This window comes from Poecilia mexicana, unplaced genomic scaffold, assembly GCF_051168715.1.
Source record: "Poecilia mexicana isolate PSO_F unplaced genomic scaffold, ASM5116871v1 scaffold_9, whole genome shotgun sequence".
NCBI lineage: Eukaryota > Metazoa > Chordata > Actinopteri > Cyprinodontiformes > Poeciliidae > Poecilia > Poecilia mexicana.
The window spans coordinates 26,898,744-26,926,225 of NW_028263378.1; the positions used below are offsets into that span (position 1 = coordinate 26,898,744).

The window sequence follows — 27,482 nt, forward strand, 5'->3', positions numbered from 1 at the left end:
AGAAAATACCATTTTTTTTCTTTCTCAATTTGTCTGTTTAATAAAATGATCTGAGTCCCAGTTTCGTTTTCACGTGCATGCCTTCGTTTTGACCACTTGTCTTCCATCTCCTTTCCTCTCCGCTAATGAAACACACCAAAATAACCCTCCATGCTGCTGTTGAGATTTCATTCTTTGAGATCCGAACAGGTAACCTGCATGTTTCCACTCCTTGTTCTGCGTTGAAGCGTTTTTCTTTTGGTGCTGAATCGTCTTTGTTTTTGTCTCCTCTTTCCACTTAGAGAGACCATGAAAGTTAACGGGCAGATGGACTGCCACCTGAGCCCCAGTCGCCACGGTAACGTCAAAAAGGTGACGGGCGTCGGAGGCACCACATACGAAATATCTGTGTGAGCGAGGAAAGCACCCTCAGCTTGTTCACAACAACATCGCCGTGGAGGGGAGAAATTGTCTTTTGTCCAATCGGGGCTCGTTAGTACCTGGTGATATGATTTAACTGTCCAATCAAAGGAACTCATTGTGTGAGGGTGTCAAAGCAATACCGTATGAATCTGTGCTGATGGAGAAGAGTAGTGGGAAAAAAAAAAAAGAAGTGATGTGTGTGTGAGCGTGAAGGCTTTTGTCGTCAATAATTCTGACTCACCATCTTGGTCGGTGGAACAGGAAGTCCGGCAGCCTGTCGTGAGGCGGCTGCTCCGGAAATCTGGACCTCGGCAAGAAGACTGCTGCTCGGGTCCGACGTGACAAGAATTCATGGTGCTTCACTTTTTCTCCTCCCGTACCGTCCACATTGTCTTCGGGGGTGTTGTGATGGACATCTTAAAGGCTTTGAGAGTCAGCAAGGAAGTTTAGGAAACATAACAGGAGTGGAAAGAGAAGGTTTTATTCTCATCTCGTCTGATGGTTGCATTCCAAATTCAGTTGCTTTTGATGGAAGAAAGGAAAAGATAACTTTGTGTTTGTTAAAAATATTTTTTCTCAGGAATTAATGCAACCAGCAGACATGCTAGTTGACATGAATTCATATATTATGAATGTGTTTTTTTCCCTTGATGTTTATTGCAGATTATTTAGGGCTTTCTTTCCCTCCCTTACCTTCACAAAGGGCGGTATGGAGCTGTGTGCCCTTGTGTTTCAGAGACTATCCTACAACACAAGAGCTGGGCTGGTATGTTTGCATTCTGAAATCCTAGTATACCTCATCACAATATTTCTCACGGACTCCTGATAAGTTCAGACTTGCACAGCCCCAAAAAAAACTCATGTTTCATCAAATAAAGGAAAAAATATATACATGTGATTTAAAAATGAGAGTCAAATAAGGTGTCTTTTTGATACAATTTTAGTTTTTTTTCCTTTAACATGCCCAATCTCTTAAAAACCATGTTTGATACATATTTTTATACCTACATTTTGGTTGAATTTTAATGTCTAAAGTGAGGTGCTCCTGGTAGATATGCTTAAAAATTATGAAATGATTTCATCTTTGCTTGCAGTAGCATAATCTAAACCTGATTCATTTTTCTGAATAATGTAACCTTTAACTTGAGTATATTTATTCAGTTGGGGGTAAAAAAAAAATATATCTAAAGAAATAAAAGTTTTTAAACATGTGGCACAAGGAGTGCTACTCCTACCAGTCACTTTAAAAGAAAAGTTTTATTTAGACTTTGTAAAGCTGATCAAAGTTTCTAGGAACTGCTGAGTATTAATACACGGCACTGATTTCTTGGAGTAAATTTATGACATTAAAAGACCCAGGCTTGACGGGGACCTATATTTATCTTGCCACCCTACAGTGAGCAGGGTGACAAGGCAGATGGTAAAAATATTTCCAAAGCTCACTGTGATGAGATCTACCGCAAAGACTGGCGTCCTGCTGCCACAAAGTCCCCATAGCAACTGAAAACAGGTTGTGTTGAAGGGATGCCAGTAAAAATGCTTTTCTGTTCCTAACATCACAAAAGAAAACATGGAATTTGCTGTCTTTCTGGTAGAATAGCTGGAAAGTGAGATGAGACTAAGATTGAGCTTTCCAGCAATACCTCAGGTAGGTTTGGTGTGTAATAAAGAATGAATATGAGGAATAGCAACTCAAACCCACTAAAATACGGTGCAGGATCTGTGATGGCGTGGGGCCTTTTTCTCTTCTGGAATGCTTTTTGGAACTTGTATTAGTAGTTTTTTTTCCTTACATACCAGGGACATTTTAAATTAAACATGCAAACTTTGTTGTTCTGTAGAAGGCAAAGTACTAATAACAGGAGTACCAATAAATATGCCACGTTAGGATTTTCTTTAATACATGTTTTTATTCTTCATCTGGATAACTGTACTCAAAAAATTACTGTCAAATTATGCTACTGTAGCAAAAAAATCTACTTATTTTAAGGCTTATTTTTAACACATCTTTACCAGAGTTGCCGGTAAATGTGTCCAGGTCTGTAAATATAACATTGCCATGAATTCACTAGATGAATCAGATCATGGACAATGGGTGAACTGAAATATTGCTTGTTTTACGTTGCTGTGCAAGAATAAGTCTATGGTAAATCGTAACTGATAGATTTGTGTTGTGGAAAGTAACGTTAAAGTGACATGACTAGTGAGCGGTCACATGGTCCTTATGGTCAAACATTACAGGTCAAGGAATGTGCATGTCATTATAGCTGCCTTCAGTTATCAATGCCAAATGTGGCCATACTTCTCGAACACAGCAAACGGGTGACATCTGCGCTTAAGTAGAGTGGAAATAATCGGACTATTTGCAGAGGCTGTCTGGTACAGCGCATCGACGTTTTTCTTTGCTGTCGAGATGTAAAATCTTGATGACTTTTCAAAACTGAAAGGCAGAAATTAATACAAGCTACATGTCAGATTTGTTTGCGCTACAAGAAAAGCCACCGTTGCCTTTTTTTAATGGAGAAACTGTTTCCTACACAGTTAAGTGTGTCTGAAACACTGCTGAGAGACAATGAAATGCAATCTGTCAATCAGATTGAGCAGAAAGTGACTCTGGAGAGCAGTTTGGGCTGGGTGAACCTTTTCAACTGCAAAAGAATAACAAACAAACAAACAAACAAAAAAACGGGCGACTCGAACGTGCAAGTTAGGAAACCCCAGTTCCTCTCATCCGGTTGGTTTAAATTTCTCTGAAGTTCAAAGCAGAAAAACCAGAGGCTGTGGTAGTCATTTGCCAAGGTTGAACCTTTACTAACAGTTTGACCAACATGGCTGCTCTTTAAGGTCTCACCCAGCTGCCTTAAACAAAACGTTCTTGTGAGGCTGTGGTCAACAGGGCTATTTTGGCAAATGTGATGGTTGGGTGAACCAATAAAATGTAATGGTTGTTTTGTTTACTTAACTCCTGTTTGTAATGACTTTCAAACCCCTGTCTGACCATGCCTCTGAATGCAACCAACCATCATTCCACCTTAAGGTGACTGCCGTTACGCCAATGTTCCTTTCCTAGGATGGACATCACTGCAGGTCAGGGCCCCATTCCTGACGGTCGACAACGACCAACCATTTTGTTTCAAAGACATATATGTATAATAGAGAATACACAATAGCTGTATATGTGTTCCTATTTTTGTGAAGAGGAAATATTCCCATGACCTGAAAGAATAAAATTTCCAACTCTGAGCGAATCTGTTTCATTCTTGATAATCACCTGCAAGAGGAACTGATGTTTTATATGAATTGTGTCCAGAAGAGGGCGCCAGAGCTCAATATGCTCCAATCACCAGTCAGACAGACTTTAGTGGTGATTGGAGCAAATTGAGCACGACTGCCCTCTTCTGGACAGCATCATGATCACTGTACACCTCAACCAAAATTCGTCATCACAGGCTGTTGTAAACAATTATTTTTAAAGTAACCTGTTAAAGTAAAATATGGTAAATACTGTCAAAACCTGCAACAGCTCTCACTTTGAGACTTCATCTGGACCCGCCAGTTGCTTGACCTTACCTACCTTTGATGAGTCAGGTGGATCCTCAGCTTGCTTGTAGTGATCGTTTCAGTGTCCATCGTCGATCTGCTGATGGTTCCAGATGACATTTTTTTCTCCTCGAATGTTTTAGGGACGCCAGCAGCCAAACAACCCACCGCTGAGAGGCCATGGTTGGGCAGTGTCTGCTGCTTTGTTTAGACACAAAAATGGCTTCCAAAACGCCATCAGGGACGAAAAAAAAAAGTCAAACTTAGAATGTTTCAGAAAACACTTAACGTAAAACAAATACAGGGATTTCAACACATAGCGCTGCAGCAACTTACTGACTCACTCAGCAGGTGGTTTAAGGCATTTTGGCCCCGTCAACTTGGAGACCATTTCAGGTGAAGCCGCAAAAGTTAGTTATTTAGGCTGGGCGTAGATATTGTTTTAAACCGGGCTCCAGAGTTGATGAATATCAGAACACCGGTTTCTTGTCTCGTGTGGCCCAACCGCCTTAAGCTCGTAAATAAACGTGGCACTGTTTGACATCTAAAGTTTTAAAAATATACATTTTTCTAATAAAAGTTTATATCCTATATAGTTTTAGAATAATTTACAGAAATAGTGAAATTGTATTATATATTCAAAATGTTTGCACTGAGACGAGAGTCGAGAGCCACCAGAAGAAAAAGAAATCCCATCCATTATACGAGCTACAGTTGTTGCATTAACCAGACATCAGAAGTTTCTTACCTGGATGGTTGCCAAGTGGTCTGAAGTTTTTCCACAGGAGTAAATTGTATTGGGTTTCCTGACGAGCTTCATTGAGGTGCTTTTGTTTTCCAGCAGGATTTGAAATTGGCTCACATTGTTAAACGGACCAATGGTTACTAAAGCATGCAAGACAAATCACTAAGAATTGAGTGAACATGCTGTAAAGCACATGAACAGAATTTTTAGTAGGGAGACAGTTCAGTACTAAAAATCCTTTTTATTTTCCTTATAATATTCAAGTTTCCTACTAGAAAAGCGAGTTTTCATTAATTCTAGCCACAATAAAGCTATATAGTTACAAATGTTAAAATGAATTAGTGAAATAATGTTTCCGATGACATTTTCATTTACTGAGATGCGTTTTTTTTATACATGGATACAAGCGTGTGATCTTTACCAGCTTTTATTTGAAGGAGGAGGAAACATTTCAGGTCATCTGAGTGCAAACGAAGAGCAACATTTCATCCATATACATGTATTTACAGATGCACTGGCACTTGGATGCACTGAAGAGTCAAGGTAGAAAGAACGTATTCGGTGGAAAGAAAAAGGAGCGGGCGGTGCGAACACAGAACCAAGATGGAGCGCACTCCGTTACATACACTTTACATGCTTTGAAGTCTGGGAATGTTAAGAGCTAAAAACATACAAACTTATCTCCTGATGAGAAACATGAGTCGGGGGGCGGGGAGGAAGAGAGAGAAAAAGCTGCACAAATTAATGAACCGTTTTCACTTTGGACTTAATAGTTTTCAAGACTTTTTAAGAGAGAGAGAAAAAAAAAAGATTCTTAACTAAGTGCATCTGATTCGTGGTGGACACTGTGACTTCGAAACGCTCATCTGATGCTCCCCAATGTCCAGAGTGAATTCCTCCTTTTTCTGCCACAGACTGGACTAAACCGAGGGATAAATCACCTCAAAGAGACGTCTACTCCTTGCCGTCTAATAGTGGAAGTGTGGATAGGACGTACAGGCCCATAGAGAGTCATCAGTGGGTTTCACCTTCAAAATGCGCCTCCATAATGCCTGGTTCCTGACCTGGTGCTGCTAATGAGCAGGCTACATTATCCTCTCACCCTACAAATGACCTCTGCTTCAGAATAACAAAAAGCAAAACAAAACAAAAAATACCCCAATGTGGGAATCATCGCTATCACAAGCCTCTTTTCACAGTTTGTTAATAGTAATGTTGAACTCTCAAAAGTAAGGGTTGAAAAGTGTTGGCTTCCACTGAACAGAATGGGAACAGGGTCAGAGAAAAAATATATATTTGTTATTAACTTTGCTTCTGATATTTTCTCCAGTGGCTTCAAGGACTTGTGATCTTGAGGCAAAACAGATTTAAAAAAACAAAAAACTAATATGCAAGAGTCCAAATTCAGTTCATAGAGTCTATTGTAGAAAAAGAGGAAAACTGAAAAAAACAAAAACAAAAAAAAAAAAAAAAGAAAAAAAAAAAAAGAAAAAAAACTGAAGATCAGCAAAGCAAGTTCTTGGTTCTTAATTCTTGTCAGCTTTCACCTCCTTTTTCTCATCTTCATTCTTCTCAGTTTCCTTTTTGTCCTCTTCCTTCTTTCCCTCAGATGCCTTATCTTTTACTGAAAGCTCCTCCAGCTTCTCTGCCACCTTGTTTGCACTGTCAGTGTTGCCTGTGGCGAAACGATACAGGATCCATGAACATTTTCAGCAATTTTCTTGTCTTAAAATGTATTCTGATTTCTACGACTGCATATTAAGGCCATTGTAGATTCAAAGAATAAATTTCTGCACAAAGAACTCAGAAACAAGGAAATGTCCAAGATTGAAAAGTCAAAAATTTGCTAGAAAAACCCCTCCTGAAATGTTCAGATTCATCTCAGAAATTTGAGAAATTGCAAATATTTGAAAAAGTTTGATTTCTGGACATCATCAGAAATGTTTCCTTTTTTTATTTTAATTAAAAAATTCAGTTTCTTTTCCTGGCAAATGTGCTTCTTTTCAAACTCAAAATAATGCGATTTTGTGGTGGAAAGTTGCTCCTCTTTATTATTTTTTTATCTACAACGGCCCTAATACGCCGTCATACATTTCAATTGATGGAAATATGTGATGGTATTTAAAGAAAAAAAAAGAAAAGAAAAAAGTTGCCTCTTAACCAAAAATGAGTAGAAGTCCATTTAAAAAAGAAGGCACAATGTAGCAAAATGCAACACCAGCAGCCTTTTAGCAAAGCTAGTCATGTTACATTATGCATGTTTATGTAGCAGACAGAAAAAGTCCAAAGCTGGAGTAAGCAGCAAAGAACAGAGTGTGTCTGCATTGTATTTACATTTTATAACGTTTTTATTATTTATGTCAGTTCATTTGGTAGAATTTATTTTTTGTTAGAAATAAATTCTACCAAACATCATCCAGCTAAATTAATTGAAGGTTAATGCGTAATGCTTGTTGTTTTATTCAAATGCGTCTACAACAATAACCAGCACACTGAAATGTACTAAATAGACTAGGAAAATCTAAAAATGAAAAAGGTTTATGTATTATGTACCTGATCCCTCTACTTGCTTTTTAACTTCCTCTTTGCATTCGTCAAACTTCACCTTGAACTTCTGAGCGTCTGTTGAAGGAAAATGCAGTTTGTCAGCTGGAGCAAACAGGAACAGCCTTCTCTAAATACTGGACACTACTCACTTTCTGCGTTTAAGAAGCGGATCGCCAGGAGTTCTGGTTTGGGACATTCGTCAGCGTAGTCTGCTAGTGTGTTCCACACCCATGCTCTGTCGCTGCCGGAGTTGGGCTTCAGCTCCATCAGCGGGCTGACTGCAGGTTACAGGAAGGTCAGACTGTTACAAAGGGAGAAGTGGCTGGATGTGCGTCTACTTGAGGACAACACCGCTTCGCAGTTTAACATCGATGCGAAATGTTAGTTCAGTCCAGCAGAACCGCCTAAATGTGCTAGAACATTATTTACTTTACCTTTTCTCTCTGGCTAACAAGTAGGGGGTGAGAATTTATTGCATTATCTTGATACATTTTGTATCACGATTATTTTTTATTTATCTTTGTCATGACAAATTCCAATTAATGGTGTTTAAAATCCCCCATTACTGGCCTTACTGTTGGGATTGTTAGTTCTACTATTTTCTCCACTGTTTGTTCAATAAAAGCATCAATAAATATCAATACATTTGAAAACACTGTTAGCAACTTGCAGCTTGGTGATACAAATCACACTTCTTTATGCGACTGGTGTCCAAAGGAAGCGCATTGGAAATGGGAATGTTTTCAAGAGTGAGATCTGTGTTTGTGGGGCTCTGAATGCTGTGGCACATGGTCACAGTCACACCTAAAAAGACGTTACCTTAAAAAAAACAACAAAAAAACAGCCAGGTTTCCTTCAGGGTATTGTAAGCCGGGCGGGCTGCCAGGCTTTACGTGACCTCCCATCAGGCTAAGCGTCGTTTTTTTTTTTTTATCTCAAATGGTGAACAAACGAGCATAAAAAAACCCCCCTGCTAACAGTAATGACAAATTACACCAGGTTTATAGATGGTACACTGAAGTGGACGTGAGGGAGTGTGAACCAATTGCACCGTCTCTGCACCTGGCTGTTGGCTTCACGTGATATTATTTTAAAATGATGATGCCTGCTCGTGCACCTCCAAATTTTGTAACCTAACATCTTTAACACAGAAACACGGCGGGCCGCTGGTGAACCACCCAACATCGCCCCTAACACCAGGCTTAGCAGGTTTTCTGGGGGAAACCCTGAATAGATCATGATGGTGTGTTGTAGCACCTGAAACATTTTTTTTTTTTTTTTAAACTGGGAAATATTCCAGTGATACCAAGTTAGACAGCATTCGGGAAGCTGACTCACTCTGATGATTGGCACAGATCTTCAAAGTTCGGTCTCTCCTCATCAGGAGGCGGATCGTGCCCTTCTCTTTGTGTTTCAGCAGCTTCACGTCCCCCGTCCCCCTCTCTTTCCACTCTGGAGGGTCGTTCTCAGAGGCAAAGCGATACAGTTTGGCTCGCCTGGGTAGACAGCAACACTTTGTTTCAAAGATGCAGACACAATTGAAGTGACAGTCTGGTAAAGAGTTTGGTTTTTTTTTTGTCTTTGGAACAACTGCTTCTTTGACTTATGCTACACTTAAATATCAACCACATATTGAGAGGATACGTGTTACCTTCTGGAATCTAAACAAAACTTGGATTTTAAAATATTTAATCAACAAATTGCTGTGCATTTTCATCCAATAAGATATAAACTGAGATGTGAAAACTTAGGTGGCAAAAACTTACATTTTAAAGAGCACCTCTTCGTCCTCTTCTAATGTTTTAACATCCTGCTCAGGAAGAGACACAATGGGCTCAAAGTGGGGATCATGATTAGTGTCCTCGGCTCCGTCTCCAGGGGTTTCATGGTCTTCCTGGTCCTTTAGGGAAAAAAGTGAAATTAGTTTCTCCAATAACAATGAAAAGAAGCACCCTGTCTAAGCAAACCTCCTATAATCTGGGGTGTGCATTATGGATTAAAATAATCTAAAACAAAGTGATTTCAGTGAAGGCACTAACGGGCGATGGTTCAATGGAGGAGGGGGGGGGGATTATATGTGTAGCTTTAGCAACAGAGGGACAGAGGGAGCAGACAAAGCCCTTTGTACATGACTGCTGCTGCTGACCCCAGCTTACTGAATACCATTTGGCTTTATGTGATTAAAATTTTTTTAAGGAAAATAACCTCATAACTCTTTATGAAGTACCCAAAACAAAGATTTTCAAATTATTGCAACTTTAAAAGCTGAATTTTTTTTAAATAACATGAAGGTTTTATCCCAGCTTGAAGACACAGCTGTTGGTTTAGCTAGTGGGTAATAAATATGGAGCTAGAGATTGTTGTGATCTCATTTAAATTTGACGCCAACCAACAAATTGCTGTTTCACTTTAATTTTCTGTCAACTTGTAAAGTTACCCGGCTTATTAAAGAGGCCTCCACCTTAGCAGGCTAACAGCTAATTGCTAAAAACCATTAGTCTATTTAGACACTCCCTATCACATCTAAGGCAAGCGGTAACTTGCATATAATGACATAAACATTAAGTAAAGTCAGACTCTCGTATAACGTTACGCTAAAATACAACAGCAAACGGAGTTTCTTTCTTCAGCGCCCAGCCATTGACGCTAACACTAGCAAGCTAACGTTAGCTACCATAATAAGCAGACAAAGGTATGTAACGCTACTGAACCCGTTATTTTTGTGCGGCACACTGACTCGGTTCAGTTAGCTGGCAAAAATAATAATATTCATATATTATAGCAAAGTGTATTCACTGCTTAATGATGCTCGTGAGTAGAGTAAGGAGGCTAACATGCTGACTGGCTGCACACTTCACAGGACTTCTTCGAGCTCGTAAACCTCAACTCTAAAGCGACATGTTAAAGAAAATCAAGCGTCTCATGTGTTGCTTAGCACTTCTTACGATTCTACATGAAACTAAATAGATTCTCCTTATGTATTATATCTGAAAAATCCTCCCAAACATATTTTCTACAGTTAAATGGCATACTTGTCGGCTTCTCTTTTTCCTTGCCCAGGTTTGTCAAATTTCCGCAACAAAATTTAACTACCATCAAAAAATTTTGGCTTTAAATTAAAGCGTATTTATTAACTAACCTAAAAAGCCTGTCCTTACCTTCGTGTCTGCCATAGTAAAGCAGATGTTAACAGATTATGGAAGTTGTGTGAGAGGTTCAAATCCCAAACTGGCCGCCCTTTGCGTTCAGCTGCTCCCACTTCCTGCTGGAGCTTCGCGCGCCGAATTCTCTGCGCATGACTGCGCGCCCAGCATGACAGCGCGCGAGGGAGCAGCCTCTTTCTCCTCAGACATAGGAAACTCTGATTTTATTTCACAAAAACATTATAGGGTGAAGGAATAATTAAAACGTCTCATCAACACTTTGCAAATAATTGACTTTACTTTCAGAAATTAAACGAATCAAAAGCTAATTGTGTGGGACGACTTAAATAATTTTTTTCTAGAAGTTGGATAATTTCTTGAGACTGCAGCCATTCAAAGCAGGAGTCAGTTTTGCCTTTAACAAAAAAAAAGAAAGAAAGAAAAGAAAATTAATTCAAATGTGTTTAAATACTCACAGCAAACCATTTGCATTTTCTAGTTGAACCTCTAACTTCTTACCTATTCCGAGTTTGGGATTCAAAGCACGTTTCACACACTTGGATGGGACACAAAAAGTAAAAGCTATAAAATCACTTCAATCTGAATTTTATAATTGAACTGTGTACTATGAAGTGAAGGGTGGAACCAGGAGACTGTTGGATTCAAAAACAATACTTAAATAACTTAGCATTGTCCTAAATCTTAAAATCTTTTCTCAAATCATATTTGAGCATGTGCATTCAAGACTTTGTTTCTTGCTCCTCTTGGGGTGCTGTCAAATGAAAAGAGTAAATTATATGACACCAAATTTGGGTGCTATCCTTTGCTGTAAGGTAAAAACCCAGTAGCAATAAAGTATGAAATAAATTGAATCTAACAAGTGCTATTTTCTTTCAAAAATGATGGGAGATCTGCTCAAAATGTTGTGCTTGCCATGAGATTATTTTTCCCCTTGAAGCTTAGTTTTGCCGCTACTAGATTTACATCTTTAAAAGTTCCTCTTTAGTCTTGTTAAAAGTCAAATACACATGTTTTTGCAGTTCTCTTACGTCTTTCGCACAGGTCTCATTCTGCACAGTCTGTCTCTATCTTTGTACGAATGCAAAAGCGACACTATCACTTTAAGAAACTCACAGTTGACGCTGCACGTGGTCGGACCAACATGGCGACGCCCTGTTCAGCTTAGGTGGAAGAGAAATCGACGTTACATCTGGAGGTAAGGCGCGTGGAAAATATCCACTGAATATTAATGGGACTAAGTCTCTGTTGACGTTGATGCCGGTGAACATGAGCTGGGAAGTTCTGAATGTTCAGAAATGCTCTCCTCTGAACAATATGTAACTTCTGTGTTTATCTAAACATTATAATCTAACTCAAGTGATGAATATGTATTTAAGAGCCTCGGACAACCAACACTCCTATTAGAAATCCTTATATTAACATTGGGCAACTGTGAAAAACTAAAAGGTTACTGCTACATTGAAGTTGGTGTGATTAATTTCATTTGCTAATACCGATAAGCACCACTAGACTGTTTACAATGTTTGTTTTTAAGTTTCATGTGCCTTATGATTGTGTTATGACAGCCAAAAGAGTGATGGCGGATCTGAGTGGTGTTGCAGCGTTAGAGGCTGCATCCTCAAAGGAGGAGAAACCTGGCGATGATCTCACTCAACTCTCCAAAACTGATGCCTCCAAGCCTGACCCTCCAGCTGAAGGCAGCGAGGTCACCTCCGACACCAACATGTACCGTTACATCAAAGAAGACCTCTTCACCTCAGAGATCTACAAAGTGGAGATCAGGAACCTGCCCAAGTTCGTCGGATTCAACGACCTGAAGAAGTTCCTGGCCAAGCACGGCCTAAACCCACACAAGATCAAGCTCTTTGGCAAGCAGACGTTTGCCTTCGTTACTTTTAAGAACGAGGAGGAGCGTGACAAGGCCATGAAGATGGTGCACGGCATGCAGTGGAAGGGCCAGGTCCTGAGCGTCAGGCTGGCCAAACCCAAAGCGGACCCCATCCTGAGGAAAAGGAAGCAAGGGGAGGAAGAGGGGCAGCCAGCGTCCAAGAGAACAGAGAGGGGTGATGAGGAGAAAGAGGAGCCGCTCAGCGTTCAGATAGCCAACGCCGTGACTCCTCTGTGGAATGTGCCTTACGAGGAGCAGCTGAGGATCAAGGAGCAGGAGGTGGTGGAGATTCTGCAGAGACTGGCCAAGTAGGTGGCCCCATTCATCTGGATCCATATCAGATGAATTGTTTATTGCGTTCATGCTCTGTACGATTCACTGCGACTAACCCTTCATGTTCTGGTCTTCAGGGAGATAGGTGGCACCAACAAGGCCATGTTGCCGTGGCTCTTTGCACAGAAAGGAAAATTCAATAAAATGTGTTGCCCTCTCGAAGCAATTCGACCTTCTCCAACACAGGTATTTAACCCACATTCCAATATTTAACTATTTAAAAGACTGCGTAAGCCTAAGCTACAAACCTAGGCTTGTAGCTTAGGTTTGTAAAAGAGGGTCTGTACTTCTTTCAGGTCTTTTAGAAATTAAGTGTTGGTGGTGAAATGTCTAAACCAGTTTCATTCAAAGAGTCTTGTACAATATGTAAATGTTTCTGCTCGTGTTTCTGGGTCTCGGTTAGACGGAGTACAGGAACAAGTGTGAGTTCCTCATCTCAGTGGGGGCTGACGGGGAGGATAAGACCATCGGCTTCCGCCTGGGGAAGTACAAAGGAGGCTCGTGCGCCGTGGTGGGACCGGCGGAGACCTGCCATGTGTCCGCCGAGGCCAAGAGGGTGGTCCACGAGTTCCAGAAGTTTATCAGGTGCTTCCACCACTGAATACCACCAATCTCCACAGGATGCTGTCTTTTCAAGTTTTCGGAAAAAATTATTGTAGGAGTTCTTATTCCAAGCTTGGAAAATGTCAGTAGCTTGTCGTTTCATGTATTTTTTCTCTCTAACTTTGGAAACAGGACTACCAAGTACTCTGTGTACAGTCCTGAGACGTACGAAGGCCACTGGAAGCAGCTAACCGTACGCACTACGAGGACCAAGCAAGCTATGGCGATCATCTTCTTCAACCCGCAGGTGAAGACATATCGTCAGTTTAGCTGCATGTCATTTACTGTTGATTTCTTCCCTTGTGAAGCCCGCTCTATATTCTCACAGAAACTTGAAGAGGAGGAGCTCAGCGCCCTGAAAAACTCCATGAAGACGTATTTTCTCGAAGGAGAGGGTAAAGAGAGTGGCATTACCTCCCTGCACTTTGTCCGAGAGGGTCAAAGGTGAGGAAGATGAGCTTGAATCAGTCCCCAGAATGATCTGGAGTTAATTACACGTTTTCGGCTTTATTTTAAGGACATCTCCCAACCTAGAGGACCTGCCCTGCGAGCTCGTGGCCGGAGAGAGCTGCATTCATGAGGAGCTGCTCGGCCTGAAGTTCAGGATATCCCCGCACTCCTTCTTTCAGGCAAGCAGGAGATACATGGCCACTTGTTAACAGAATCTCACTAGAAAAAAATTCTAATTGATCTTGTAAAAACCTCATTTAGGTTAGTGTTATGGAATAATATCAATGACAGATACAGTGGTGGCCATGTTTATGGTCATGCATGGCAAATGTGTGCTAAACGCCTTAAATCCCCAGAACCAAACGCGGAGAAGCAGCGTTGAGTTTTTATGCTCCTCTAATCTGGAACAAACTTCCAGAAAACTGCAAAACTGCTGAAACAGAGTTCCTTTAAACCAAGGCAAAAACCTCCACTTTTTTAGAGTTCCCTTTGATTCATAATAACTGGAACACTGATCCAATATATTTGATGGATATATTTTGATGATGGCGTTTGACAAAATGTACTGTATTGTACTCTTTGATATGGCTTGTTGCTGAGATGTGCTATACAAATAAACTTGACTCAAAATAATCTATTTTATTGCAGTAGCACATCAGAGATTTTTTTTTAATTCTCCAAGCAAGTCCACAGCATGACAGATCCTCCACCGTATGCATAATGTCTTTTCCCAGATATCAATCTCTTTTGTTTAACACAGGTATTCCTACAGACTCTGATGTTGTTTTGCTCAGTCTCATTCTAGATCCAACACATTTATGTTTGTGATGGCAGAATTAGCATCATTCTCGTACTTAACAGATGTGCACAAGGAGACTGTACACATATTCATTCTTTTTGAGTCTTTGTCCTTGAAGATGAGTGCTGTGTGTTTGTTTTCAGGTGAACACAGGGGCTGCCGAGGTGCTGTACTCGGCCGTGGGGGAATGGGCTCAGCTCGACCAAGACAGCACAGTGCTGGACGTTTGCTGTGGGACGGGAACCATCGGCCTCTCACTCGCTAAAGTGATTTTTGTGTTTTTTACGTAATGACAACAACCATGTAGGCAGTATAAACGTCTTCAGAATAAACTGGATTATTGCTTAAATATCTAAAGTTTGTCCAGGCTATATTGAACACATCCTACTGTTGTGGAAGATATCAGCAACTGCATGTTGAAGAAAGTTCATGGAGTTTCTAACCTTTTTGTTTTCTAGAGAGTTAAAAAGGTGATCGGCATCGAGCTCTGTCAGGAAGCGGTGGAGGACGCCAAAATGAACGCCAAGCTTAACGGTACGACAGCTGTTTCCTCACGTGGACACGAACATGAAGTCACGTTTTTATTTTTATTTTTTTGCATGTGAAGATCTCAGTAATGTCGAGTTTCACTGCGGAAAAGCCGAGGACGTGTTCCCCAACATCCTGAACGCTCTGGTGTCCCCCAACGTCACGGCCATCGTGGATCCACCGAGGGCGGGCCTGCGTGAGTAGATAATCCGGAGAAATGCGAGATCTGGTTGTTTTGAAGAGCAGTGATGAGTTTTTTTTTTTTTTTTTGTAATTAACTAGACACCAAGGTCATCCTCGCCATCAGGAGAGCAGAACACCTGAAGAGGCTGGTTTACGTGGCGTGCAACGCCAAGGCGGCCATGACCAACTTTATCGAGTGAGGACTTTTAGCTTGTTCACCCATGGGAAAAATTCTTTTCCATTTTAAATAGAAGCCTCACAGGATTTTCTGAAGTGTTTAAAATAACATACCCAAATCAAATCAGCCATTTCAAATTAAAATTAAAGCTAACACTTGGGAGACTCCATCAGAAGTGTAACTACAGCAGCTGCTTTAGTTTCACAAAACAGATGCAACATAAAATTATTTGGATTTTTTTATATCTTGCCAGCATTTTTCCTTTTCATTATAGAATATATGAACTTTTTAGAAATATAAATAAGGCTGCAAACTTTTAGAAACCATAGATGCAGACTTGGTAAAATGAAGCAAATTTCAAGGTTTTAGTAAAACAAAAAATACAAAACTGGGGATTTACTGTTTTTACATACTAAACTTAAACTTACTTTTAAATGTCTAAAATTGTTAGATTTTTTAAAATTCAATTATAATAAAATAAACTGCTATATTTCACTCCAATTGAAATGTATTTTTTTATCTAGTGTAAAAGAAAATGTAGTCACATTTTACAAAAAAAGTAAAAAAAAATTAAAAACCACCAATATATATTCTTTTTGGCACTACCAGAGCTCCCTACAATGCCTTTTTGATGAAGGTTCCTGGTTGCTGGCATTTGTCCCACTGCCTTTGGGCATCTAGTCAAGAAGAGCTTGACGTTTCCATGGATACCAAATGTATCTTACTTTTTACAGGTTAAATCTGCTCTGGGTATTGGATGGAGTGGGTTTTTTCTTGGGTCACTTTGATTAGACCTTGGCATTCTTTTACCCAGCCCATGTCTAGATGGTGCTCAAACTATCATAAAAGGAAAGCATATGATTTCTCAAATTAATGGTCAATGTTTTTGTCTTCCTCAGCTTGTGCAGAGCTCCCTCCAACAGAGTTCACGGCGCCCCGTTCCGTCCGGTGCGAGCGATGGCCGTGGATCTGTTTCCACAGACCAAGCATGTGGAGATTCTTCTCCTGTTTGAAAGAGTGGACTACAACTCCCAGCAGACTTAGCATCGACCAGAAACAGATCAGCTGAACTTTAGCGCTTTCTATTTTCTAAATGTATACACACTTAACTAGCTTAGTAATTTTTTTCCCTTTTTTTTTTTTTTTTTTGGTAACAAAACAAAGTCTTGAAAGTTTTGGTTTGATACGCACCATTTCTGGTAAAGAACTTGCACAAACTGTGTACATGAAGAATAAAGACCGTTCTCTACCTCTCTGTGTGGCTGAATAAACCAAAGCGCCTCTAGATGTCAGTAAAGACATTTTTATTTTGCATAACAAACATCACTGAAGTCAAGAGTTCAGGTTGCAACAGTTTCTAGGCAGCAACTTTTTCAAACATTTTATTGATACAACTCCACATAAAACCAGTATATTATTTCTCTCCTCACACCACGACTTGGTGAGTCAAGACGCGTACAGATGAGGGGGAGGGGAAGAAAAAAACAACAAAAACACATTCTTGAAGCAATCTACACAATCACAAGAGCACTGCTGAAACATATGCCTCCTAAAATAGTTTTTTTTTGTAGAAAAAGCACAGAAGTTTGTATTCATTTTTGCTCCAGCTCGTGCCACAGTTAAGCCTTTTTTTTTTTTCCTGCAACATGTAGCTTTCTAGAAAATGCATAAGACTGGATGTAAGCTTTGGTATACACTGTTCCTCCCAACTTTTACAAGGCTGCCTTCAGAGTTTATTTTTACTATATAGCTAGCATGATCTACTGTAAGGATGATGGCAAACGTACAAAGTACACACCAATTAAGACAACTCTGAAAGCCCGTCTCAACTCGAAACGTACCAAATGCCTAAGGAGTAAATGCCTTATCAAGTAAATGGGGATTGGTCTTTCCACTTCCTGTTGAAGGGCGTTTTAGGTCCGACCTCTTTAGAGTTTAAGCCCTTCATGAAATGAATTAACTAAGGCAACGTGTAGCTGACTTTGTTTTTTTAAAATGGAAAAAAAAGAAAGAAAGAAAACGGTCTGAAATAAGCAGTAGTGTAGATTAAAAAGCTAATTGTTAAAGAAATGTCAAAGCTAGCGGTACTTCCAACCCTGGATCGGGTTTACTGTGACTGTAACTGTGTCCTACTCAAAACATCACGTCCCCACAAACGGTTATTCTCCGAACAACAGCATGATGAGCGAAAAGTAAAATCCAATCAGACGAGAGTGCATGGTGACGGTTTTTTCCCCAAAGGGTCACTTCATAATGCATGTCATGCAAACGAACACGACGACTTCTCAGATTGATTAACAAAAATGGTATGCTTTTTTTTTATTATTATTATTCCTCTATCCTTAAAAAATACATTTTAAGGATCCATAAACTGTTTTTTTTCCAATTAATTGACTGGTATAAATACAAGCATTAGTAGTCCCTTTTGAAAACTTCAAGCACTTAAAAGAAACAAAAAAAAAAACAAAAAGCAAAAAAAAACAAACCAAGTGCGAGCACTAAAAGATTGACTTTTAAAAATAACACTGACAATAAAACCAATGTTTGTATTGGCTTTTTTTTTTTTAACAGTTAAAAGCATGCATTTCTCTTCTGATGTAATTCATATTCTTGTTGGTTAGGACGCATCTAGAGAGGTAGACTGTTTTTCTTTTCTTCCCCCATATCTCTAGGCCCCGCGAAGTGCGCTCAGTCCTAACCCTCACACTCTTTCTTGCTCAACCTTTCAGACGGAGCCGTGGGAAGCGAGCGGCGGCTCCGCCGGTCTGATCAGTGTGACGCTACGCTCCTCGCCGGATGTCAAGTGATGCGTTCTGTTGTGGACGCCATGATGCGGTGTGATGTTTGACAGTGACTGGGGTTTCAGTGCCGTGGTTCATCAGTGATTCCGAGACTTAAACGTCGACAGTGCAGAGGGGCTCGCTGCCCGGCTGGGCCGACTCCATTATGGTCATCTTGGGCTTCTTCCTGGTTTCCTCCTGATGTGGAAAGAAGAGCAAGCAACCACAACGGATGACTAAACACATTTAGAACGGGACCAACGTCATAGAATCGCAGCTATATGCCTTCAAATATAGAGGTTAGGGCTGAATCGATTAATCGTGACAAATCGATTATTCAAATGATTGTTAACAAATTTAGTAATCGATTAATCGTTAACTGGCGTACACCGACTCAACAAAGGCCGTTTGCAGGAGAAAAAAAGCATATACATCTTGCATTTTTCGTCTTAAAACATGTTTTACCCAGAATTCCACATGGCATAGTTTTAGCTTAACCTTGTTCATATTCACTAAAAGAATCCTGTTATTGCATTTAGGGTAAGAAAATAATTTGTTTAATAAAGGAGTTTGTTTATTTTCATTAGCTTAAAGCATTTCTAATATTACATTAAAAAGCTTAAGTGGTGAAATAAAAGATCTGCCTATTTACTTAAAAATCAGATAATAATGGATAGAATAATCCATTATTAGAATAATTACTGGCCCTGATAAAATGGGGAACAATTGTACACTGTGAGCAGAGAATAAAATGTATTCTGATAGGAATGAGTAATTCTGTCATTAACTAGGAGAATATTGGCCAAATACATTCGATTAGAACTTCTTTTTGTTTTAAATTTGTTTTGTTTATAGAAAAATTGTGTTTCTGGAGCTCAGAAAGGAAGCAGGCTTTGATTCATGGTCAAAATAATTGCTAATAAAAAAAGATATTTTTAGACACATTTCAATAAATGCAACCAATATTGTGATCAATTGCATGAAAAAAATCCAAGGACTCCTGTACTACCAGGTTTCTGCACTTTGTTTCTACATCCAGTTATGAAGCTGATCTAGAAAATATGGCCACGTTGGAGAAAAAGGGTGTGTGTGTGTGTGTGTGTTCAGACTGCCTTCCTTTTGAGTCTGAGACTCAGGATCTAACAAAGCTACGATTATTTTTCTTCTGCTCTGTACAGAGAAATACAGATCAGAAGAACTAAACACCAAACATGTATCAACACACGGGACGTCATCGACTCACCCGCTGAGCTGCCAGTTTCTTCATCTCCTCCTGTAGTTTGTTCAAGATGTGAAGGTTTGGCTTGTTCTTTTTGGCATACTGCTGCAGCTCTATCACGCTCTTGTCTGAACTCTCCTGAGAAAAGATTGTTTTGTGCAAATTGATGCACAGGGCCTTACATGAGCCATGCATTCAGCTCTACAAATCTGGAAAAAGTGGCAGAAACAGCGAGGCGTGCAGATCTTCACCTTTTTGACCATCTTGTTGCTTTCTCTGCCGTACATGCGCAGCAGCGAGCCCCAGTTCTTAACATGGGGGTGAAGCATCTGGAGGATCTTCTGGGACGCTAGCTGTTTGCCGACCCTCTTGTTTTTGCCTGGTTGGGAAAGAAAACCAAGGAACAAAACTATTCTTGAAAACTCTGCATGCGTGATTCCGCAAGGTAAGGAAGGAAAAAAAAGTCGTAGGTTGACGAGACTTAGAATTTGGTTCTACTTACACCAGCCTCGCACCGTGTGTTTCCCACACGTCATGACATATTCGCTCTTCTGGTTCTTTCCTGGGATCACCTCAAATTTAATGCTGGTGTCCCCCATTCCATGGTTTCTGTGACAAAAAAAAAATCATTTATTTATCGAGGTCATTTTTAACTTTGCCACACACAAGTAAAAAAAATGCTGAAAAAAACATAACAAAAAAGCAACAAAGAGATCACACTAGTACAGAAAGAGATAAATATTTACATTTCTGTCAATGGCAAGAACACAAAGTGTAGACCGAGAAAGGGATAACTTATAATACCTTCACCTTTTCTTTTTATACATACAGCACCGTCAGAGTCAAAATAGCTGGATGTTTCCTGTACAATTTTTGAAAACATCTCCAAGGAATTCCAGCCAAGTCTAATCAACATAATTAAACCTTACTGCACTTGTTTAACAATTATTTCTAATATTTGTCCTGACCTTTATTAAAATAAAAACAAAAAAAAACCTCTAGGCTTTGTCAGTGCTACTCTGAGCTCTACTGAATCATAACATTTTAAAGTATGCAGTCAAGAAATATTTCAATAGTTGGATGAAAATCGGACGCAGTTACATATTGTCACCTTCCTAAATAACTTTTAGAAAGAAAGAGGTGGTGATTTCATTTACCTATTTTTTTTGTCAAAAAAAAAAAAAAGAAAAGATTAGTCCATTATTTTTTGGAGGAAAGTGATATGAAACCTGTCAGTCACACTGGAATACTACTGTTGGTGTTACAGAAAAAAGTTCCTAATCAAGGATAAGAACTCTTTTTAGCCGCAAGCTTTATAGCTGTTCTTGACAGTAACAGACCCCCATATAAACTGTTTTCCTCCCAGTAACCTGGAAAAAAAAAAAAAACAACCCAATCTAATTTACCTTTTAAGGCACTCATGAAGAATCTGATATGGCGAAAGTAGACCTGCTTTGTTGGTCAACTCGTACACTCGTGAGTCTTCTATACTGATATGATTAAAATACTGCAGGACAGAACAGCAGAGGAGAGAAAGTTATTTCTGTGTTAACGATTCAAAGGTTCCTAAAGTGGGTGCGGCGTACCTCCAGCTCGTCGCCCTCGACGGGTTTCTCCTCCGAGGTCTGCTTCACAAAGTCAGGGATGAGGATTTCCAGTGTGGCTCGAGCTGAAGAGAGTAACAAGCGAGTTCAGTTCTGTTACATGTTAGCTAGCAAAAGCCCTCGTTCCACTGTGCAACGTTAACTTGCAAACACATGGAAATGAAAAAATTTAAGAAATTAAACAGGGTTCCATCACAGTTTCTTTTAAAAAACAAAAACAAAGAAGAAATATTTTCCAGGTTCACATTTCTGTTTTGTTTCCTTGCATCTTTTAAACTTGTCTGACGAATAAGGATTGCTAGGCTTAATACATTTTTGAACAAAATAAAAAAAAGGGAAGAAACAGCAGCAGATAACACTTTTTGTGTTATCAATTCCCCTGATTTCATTTGAAGTTCACCAGTTCATCCTACAAAATTAGTCCCAAAGTTGTAAAATGTCCCTTTTTTATGATTCTTGAACGCATATGCACTCAGTCCGGATAAACTGTTTCAAAATAAAAGATTAAAAACATCATTTAAATATAAAAGTATTTATATTTGGGGCTGAGCATTTATTGTATCGTTTATTGAGATAAATTTCTTATCACAGTAAGATTTTGATTCATTACTGTCACAATAAACTCCAATTGATAATATCTGAAACTGTCTGTATTGTCAGATTACGGTACGTTAATCATTTTTCTCCGCTGTTCGTTCAATATAGTTAATGTCAATAAACATCAATTTGAAAATATGATAAAGTGCAGGTACTGTGTGAATTTTAGCAATACAATAAATATTATAGTATTTTTTTATGTGACTGGCATCTAGCAGCAGATCCATATAAAATGTGCAAAAGCTGCAAATGAAAATGTAAAATTACCAGCTTTGTTTTTGGCAAGTTTTTTACTGCTCGCAGTTCCTGTGCCGTAAGTGACTCCGTCTATAATGACCGAAGCACCGAAGGGTTCACTTGAGTTCTCTGTAGGGAACAAAAACAGTCTGCTGTGAGTTTTCACACAAGTTATATAAAACAACAACACCAGAAAACTAAAAACTGGACTACTACTACTTTATTTATAAAGCATTTTAAGACAACAGCAAGTGCTGTAAAATCATTCAAAACATGGAAAAGGACAAAAGAAAAAAAAAAAAAAGAATAGAGACAATAAAACAGAACTAAATACTTCCGTGGTGACAAGGCAATACATTTTCAGTTTGGGTGTTTAGATTGAATTAGTCAAATAAATTGAGGAGACATGTTAGTGTTAGCATTAGCTCACATGTAAATCTAGGAAAATTCCACCTTGGATGCTGCTAAAAGGTTCATATTACAGGTCAATAAAGCCTTCAACTTCCTCCAGTAACTTCAGTCACTACAAAACAACTTACCACAATCAAAAAAGTTGTAAACAGGCCGAACCTTCAGGACCCGCTGCATGTATTCGTGCAAGATGCAAACTTCAGACTTCCCATTAGGATTGATAACAAACTCTGGGGGGGAAAAATATATATATATGTAAATATTTTCAAGGATAACTTCCTGACTGTGACAGAACCTCCAGGCGTGCGTCGCGTGACTCCGGACTCGTTACCCTTCTTAGTGGGAGCGTCCTGGACCGACAGGGTGATGAGCTTCTGGTTGGCGGGAAGGATCGGCCTCTCCGACTCCGCCTGCTTCCTCTTCATGTCTCTGTTGAACTGCCGCCGCTCGGCCCAGGTGCGGAACTTCTTGACGGTGACTTGTTCGAAGTCGAAGCATTTTTCCAGGTACAGACGGAATTCTTCAAGTTCTGCGAGGGATTTTTTTTTTTTTAGGAGATATCCTGTTTCATATCAAAAACAGAGACCCGTCCGCTTAACATCCAAACTCCTTACCTACGGATTCATCCTTGCACACCTCCACCTTGGCCTTGACCTGCCCTAAGGCGCCTTGAGCCGTGTCGTACGCCTGCACCTCTTTGCTCTGCGTGCCGCTCTCGTCCACGCTCTCTCTGTCTTGGCTACTTTCGCCGACGGTGGACGAAGGGTGTTCCTCCTGGTCCCCCGCGGACTTGTCCTCCTTCCCCGTGTCGCTGGCCTTCGCAGCAGCCTCGTTAGAGTTTACCTCCCCGTTGAGCTCCCTCTCCTCCTGGTCCTTCATTTTCTTGTAGTGTAAGCAGGGGATGCTGCTAGTCGGCGGGTCGTGTTTCTGAACGAGAAGCCACGAGTGTTCAGAAGCGTGCTTCGACACCCGGATTACGTCTCGGGTTTGTAAATTAAATCTTCCAACCGAGAAGATCGCCTTCAACACGTGTACTGGCTGTGTTTCTATTGACCGTAAAAAAAAAAAAATTTGCGCAAATTGAAGTTACTAAAATAAATCTGCCCGATGAAAACCCGGAAATTTCGACAGGGTTTTTCAGTAAAAAGTTTTTCTGTGCTTGGACGAGGTAGCGCTATTCTCTGGCTCTATGGAAATCGGCGTATTTGGATGTTACAGAACTGAACATTCGATTTTCAATCTGATTCAACCTCCAAATTGAAACTCACGATTTAGAAAGTTGTTGTTTTCACAGAATGTTCTACCCATTAAGGATGGATGTGCCAGGACACACTGCCTGTCGCCAACAGAGACCGCTCCTCCAATCAGCTTAAAGGATGGTTGGTTAGTAATAAGCTATGGGCACCTTTGAAGAATTCCATGTTTAATTTCAGAGGCAGACGTAATTTTGTAAACTTTTTTCCTGCTATACACAGTTCTTATTTTTTAAATGTATGAATGTATCAGTGGATGGAAATTAGCACTTTTCTAAATCTGGTATATTTTCGGTAACACTGTACATTCTTTACGCGTCATCTCATTTAGATCAATCGATCACTACTTGCGGAAAAGACGAAGAAGACTACAGGAAGTGGACGGAGGATGACGGTATGGCATGCTTTTTAACTAGTTACTGTGTGAACAAACTTATCCATGTGTGATTTTAATTGTTTCTCTTTTTACTGTAAATATGGCAAATTGTGTGTTTCCTTCCACCCCCCAAAAATTAGCGAAATATCAACAAATTTTACGTTCATTCGTAATGGAAATGCAGCTGTTGTTAAGACATGAGCCTTTGCTGCAGCTCACCCTGATGCTGCCCGTTCCCAGGAAGTAGGGCCTGGACCAGGTGACCACTCGGGTCTCTCTGTGCAGGTAGACTGGAATGCCTGAATTATGGAATGTCATGATCCAACCGTCGGGAAGAGGCTCGGTTGGTGGGCGACCTCGACCTGTCAAACGGAAAAAACAAAACAAAAAAAAAAACATTAATATACGGTTAATGCTGCTGTGTGCCAGATGATAAGCAGATCATGAGCTGAAGACACTTAAAAGAAATTAAACTTGTAAAAAGATCTGATACAGAAAATTAGGTTTTTATGATGCTATACTTTACTATTGTGTGTAGTACTTTTTATTCACGTGCATGCATGTGATTTTATTTATGCATACGTCATAAAAATCTTTATACATCTTCACAGCAGCCATTTTCTTGACAACCAGTATATACACATATATTTACATATATTTACAGCATTTGTTTGCACCCCTGCTGAAGACAGAAAAAAATATCTTTAAATATACCTAAAGAGAAACAATCCAGAGTCAGCACACAGCTTGAGTTATTAAAGATAAAAAAACTAGTGATCAGGTCTGAAATCTGGTTGCATAGATGAACTCTGACCTGATCATTCAGAGTCACATAAAGACAATTACAAAGTCAGCCTTCTTTGTAATTGTGTGTTTCCCCCTCCCCTCCCCCAAAATTAGCGAAATGTCAACAAAGCTTTGCACTCATTTGTAATGGAAACACAGCTATTGTTAAGACATGAGCCTTTGTTGCAGCTCACCCTGATGCTGCAGGCGATAGCCTGAAGAACATTTTGAGTGTTAAAGGATTGTCACAATAACAAATTTTGCTGGACAATAAATTGTACCAGAAGTTATTGCGATGATATTGTTGTTTTGAGATCATTTTTAGGTAATATGATACACTTCAATTCCAATCAACACTTAACACTGGAATGGAAGACATTTTAAAAATCCAAAATAAAGAAACAATACAACAGAAACAACAAATGGAACGAATCATAAAGTCTCTGGAAACAAAATTGTCCTTCCAAAAAAAGGGACTGGTTGAGATCAAAGCACCAGACAGAAGACTTTTGTCCTCCAGTTTTCCATATGATTAACTGATTTATTAGGACAGGCCCAGGACTAATGTCCCAACAAGATCTAGAGGAACTAATTTATGCATCTATCTTCAGTCTGGTTACTGATTTACTTAATACCAGCTACAATATGACTGCTAAACACATCTTTAGTAGGGGTGCAAAGATAATGATATCTGTTACTGAAACATAAAAGACAGAGCCCAACAGACCAGAAACCAGTCAGAACGAGTCCACCACTCACTTTTCAGCACAGTCTTGATTTTGGTCACCATCGGCTGCACTCCCCCTTCGCCGTCTCCGTCGGACTGGTGATCGCTGTCCCCGGCATACTTGTCCTCTGCTAGGCGCATCTTTTTTGGGACTGGCATGCCCTCTTCCAGAAGAGCATCCACATCGTTATCGAAGCCCTCCTGGAAGAGGAAGCGGTTAGGATCGGCAAACGGAAACGGCTCAAAAATACAGTCAGGAATGCTTCCTCTTGAAGAACAGACCAAACCACAGCAGACACAAAGACTCATGAGGGTGTATGAAAAAAGATGATAACACCAAAGGACATTCTCTAAATTAAATAATAACTTGAGCACAATTTTGCAAGGTGTTATTATGGTGAGAAGAATTTATCTTTTTTTTTCTATCTTTTAAAAGCGGTTGAACTCTAGGCAACAAAAATGAGCTCAGACGTACCTCATAGGCGTAGGCCGACGCCTCGTCGTGCACCTCCTCCTGCTGAACTATGGCGTCAGATTTAAAGCCGCCCTGCTCCCCATCGCCCCGGTCCAGGAGGTTCTCGTAGTAGTCCTCCAACTCATCCAAGACGGCAAACTCTACCTTATTCTCCAGGTCTACCTCGCTGTCCTCCGACTTCCCTCCTGCTGCGTCCCCAGCTCCACTGCTACCCTCAGCGTCCTCCAGCAAGTTGGTCATGTTTTCCACTTCACCATTCAGACAAGCTAAGCCATCTTCACTTCCTGCCTCCTGACCCTCACCTGTGTATAAAACCTTCCTGTCTTTGCCACTGCTAACGTTACTGGTACTGCTGCTGCTGTTTTCAGAGAAGTTTACCCTGATCTTAACATTTCTGAGCTGCTTCAGGTCCGGCAAAAACTTGGTGACCTGAGGAGCGTGGCGGGCCGTTCTGGGGCACCGTGGGTTGGGACTGGCCTCACTGGAAAGGTGGCTACAGAAAATCAGAGAGCTCTCGCTCATGCACTCCTGCGTCTTTGCTTCCCCATCCCCCGGGGTGTATGTGTGTCCATCACCACCAGAGCTAACGTCCATTACCTCTGCGTCACTGGACGTTTGCAGGGGAGGTGGTGGAGGTGCTCTGCACTGGTCTAGGCTAAAATCATCAGGTGGCTCCAAGGGGAGAGGGGGGAGAACGTCATCTGAATCCATTGTTTAAAAATAAATAAATTATTTTTACGTTTTCTTTTTGTGTGTGTGGTTAAGTTAAAACCTAAATCTAATGTTAGCTGACAACTATGAAGAAATCTTTACAAATTTCCAATGCAGAAGATCATCCCTGTATAGGCCACGTATCAGATGCTGAATATGCTAAGCTGACTACATTGCTCTTTTCATTAATGTAGACAGCCTTCAGAATCACTGTCTCAATTATTGGAAATCACAATGCATTCAGCTTATTTTGGAACAGAGGCACTGATCATTCTCCGCTGCGGACATCTAGGAGATAAAAGGGGGAAAATGACCACAGAGAATAGGTATCAGATTAAAATACATTCAGGACCAACTTTGTTGTCTGTTCGCACGGCAACTTCACAACGGCCACCAAAATTACAAAAACGAGCAAAAGACACAAACTCGTGGAAGCCTAAAATGGAGAGTGAGCATCCCTTCAGTCTGGAGTTGCACATTAGGCCTATACGATAGCGATATTCACGATGCTAAAGAGCTAACGAGCAAACACAGACGCATGAAAACACTGCTTTCGAATCAGTAAACGGCTTAGTAAGACGCCGAGGAAGTACTCACTGAGAGATATACGAAACGAATCTCTTCACAGGGCTCCACAGCCTTTTAAAATGATCTTATTTTCCAACTGCTGCCATTCGGCTCCAGCAACAGCCCCGCCATCTTGAGGGAAAACACAACGGGCAATCTTTACACGCCCCGCCCACTAGCACCGGCTTTTTGATGATTGATTGGTCGTCGGGCCAAACCCTGCCTTTTCCCGCTGTTACGTAGATTCAGGATCCAGCCAATGAACAAGTTCTTCATGTTAAACTACGGTCTCAAAATAATGTAGGTACCTTCACAGCTTACAGAAGTTTTAGGTTTCACAATTGTTTATTTTTTATTATATTTAAATATTTACTCTACT

General features: G+C 40.2%; 4 protein-coding genes and 1 non-coding gene across 5 annotated transcripts in view; 2 read left to right on the forward strand and 3 right to left on the reverse strand.

The window, feature by feature from the left end:
• zdhhc8b (zDHHC palmitoyltransferase 8b) overlaps positions 1–3,645 on the forward strand; it is an 82,422-nt gene extending 78,777 nt beyond the window's left edge. The window contains exon 11 of the mRNA XM_014985980.2: positions 282–3,645. Coding sequence (XP_014841466.2) covers positions 282–393 — 112 coding nt within the window. The 3' untranslated portion in view covers positions 394–3,645. The remainder of the gene's footprint in view (positions 1–281) is intronic.
• A 1,453-nt stretch (positions 3,646–5,098) lies between these two features.
• On the reverse strand, positions 5,099–10,531 carry ranbp1 (RAN binding protein 1). The gene is made up of 6 exons (XM_014994840.2): positions 10,393–10,531; positions 9,001–9,134; positions 8,573–8,730; positions 7,384–7,512; positions 7,241–7,309; positions 5,099–6,362 (listed from the first exon to the last, which is right to left on the reverse strand). Exons 1-6 carry the CDS (start codon positions 10,405–10,407, stop codon positions 6,214–6,216), a joined length of 654 nt encoding a protein of 217 aa, XP_014850326.1. The 5' UTR covers positions 10,408–10,531; the 3' UTR covers positions 5,099–6,213.
• On the reverse strand, positions 6,883–7,010 carry LOC148157727 (small nucleolar RNA SNORA77). The gene has a single exon (XR_015764354.1). It is a non-coding gene; the product is annotated as a small nucleolar RNA SNORA77 (small nucleolar RNA).
• Positions 10,532–11,451: 920 nt separating the features above from the next.
• Positions 11,452–16,609, forward strand: trmt2a (tRNA methyltransferase 2A). The gene is made up of 12 exons (XM_088009076.1): positions 11,452–11,593; positions 11,964–12,594; positions 12,697–12,805; positions 13,023–13,204; positions 13,355–13,469; positions 13,551–13,666; positions 13,740–13,851; positions 14,615–14,737; positions 14,930–15,005; positions 15,079–15,195; positions 15,282–15,378; positions 16,260–16,609. Exons 2-12 carry the CDS (start codon positions 11,975–11,977, stop codon positions 16,402–16,404), a joined length of 1,812 nt encoding a protein of 603 aa, XP_087865202.1. The 5' UTR covers positions 11,452–11,593; positions 11,964–11,974; the 3' UTR covers positions 16,405–16,609.
• Positions 16,610–16,714: 105 nt separating this feature from the next.
• On the reverse strand, positions 16,715–27,348 carry dgcr8 (DGCR8 microprocessor complex subunit). Its single transcript, XM_014994834.2, has 14 exons — positions 27,134–27,348; positions 25,826–26,824; positions 25,383–25,551; positions 24,057–24,199; positions 22,823–23,135; positions 22,540–22,737; positions 22,337–22,438; positions 21,828–21,926; positions 20,946–21,028; positions 20,766–20,866; positions 19,862–19,968; positions 19,611–19,738; positions 19,384–19,497; positions 16,715–18,338 (listed from the first exon to the last, which is right to left on the reverse strand). Exons 2-14 carry the CDS (start codon positions 26,534–26,536, stop codon positions 18,255–18,257), a joined length of 2,352 nt encoding a protein of 783 aa, XP_014850320.2. The 5' UTR covers positions 26,537–26,824; positions 27,134–27,348; the 3' UTR covers positions 16,715–18,254.
• Between the last annotated feature and the right edge of the window lie 134 nt (positions 27,349–27,482).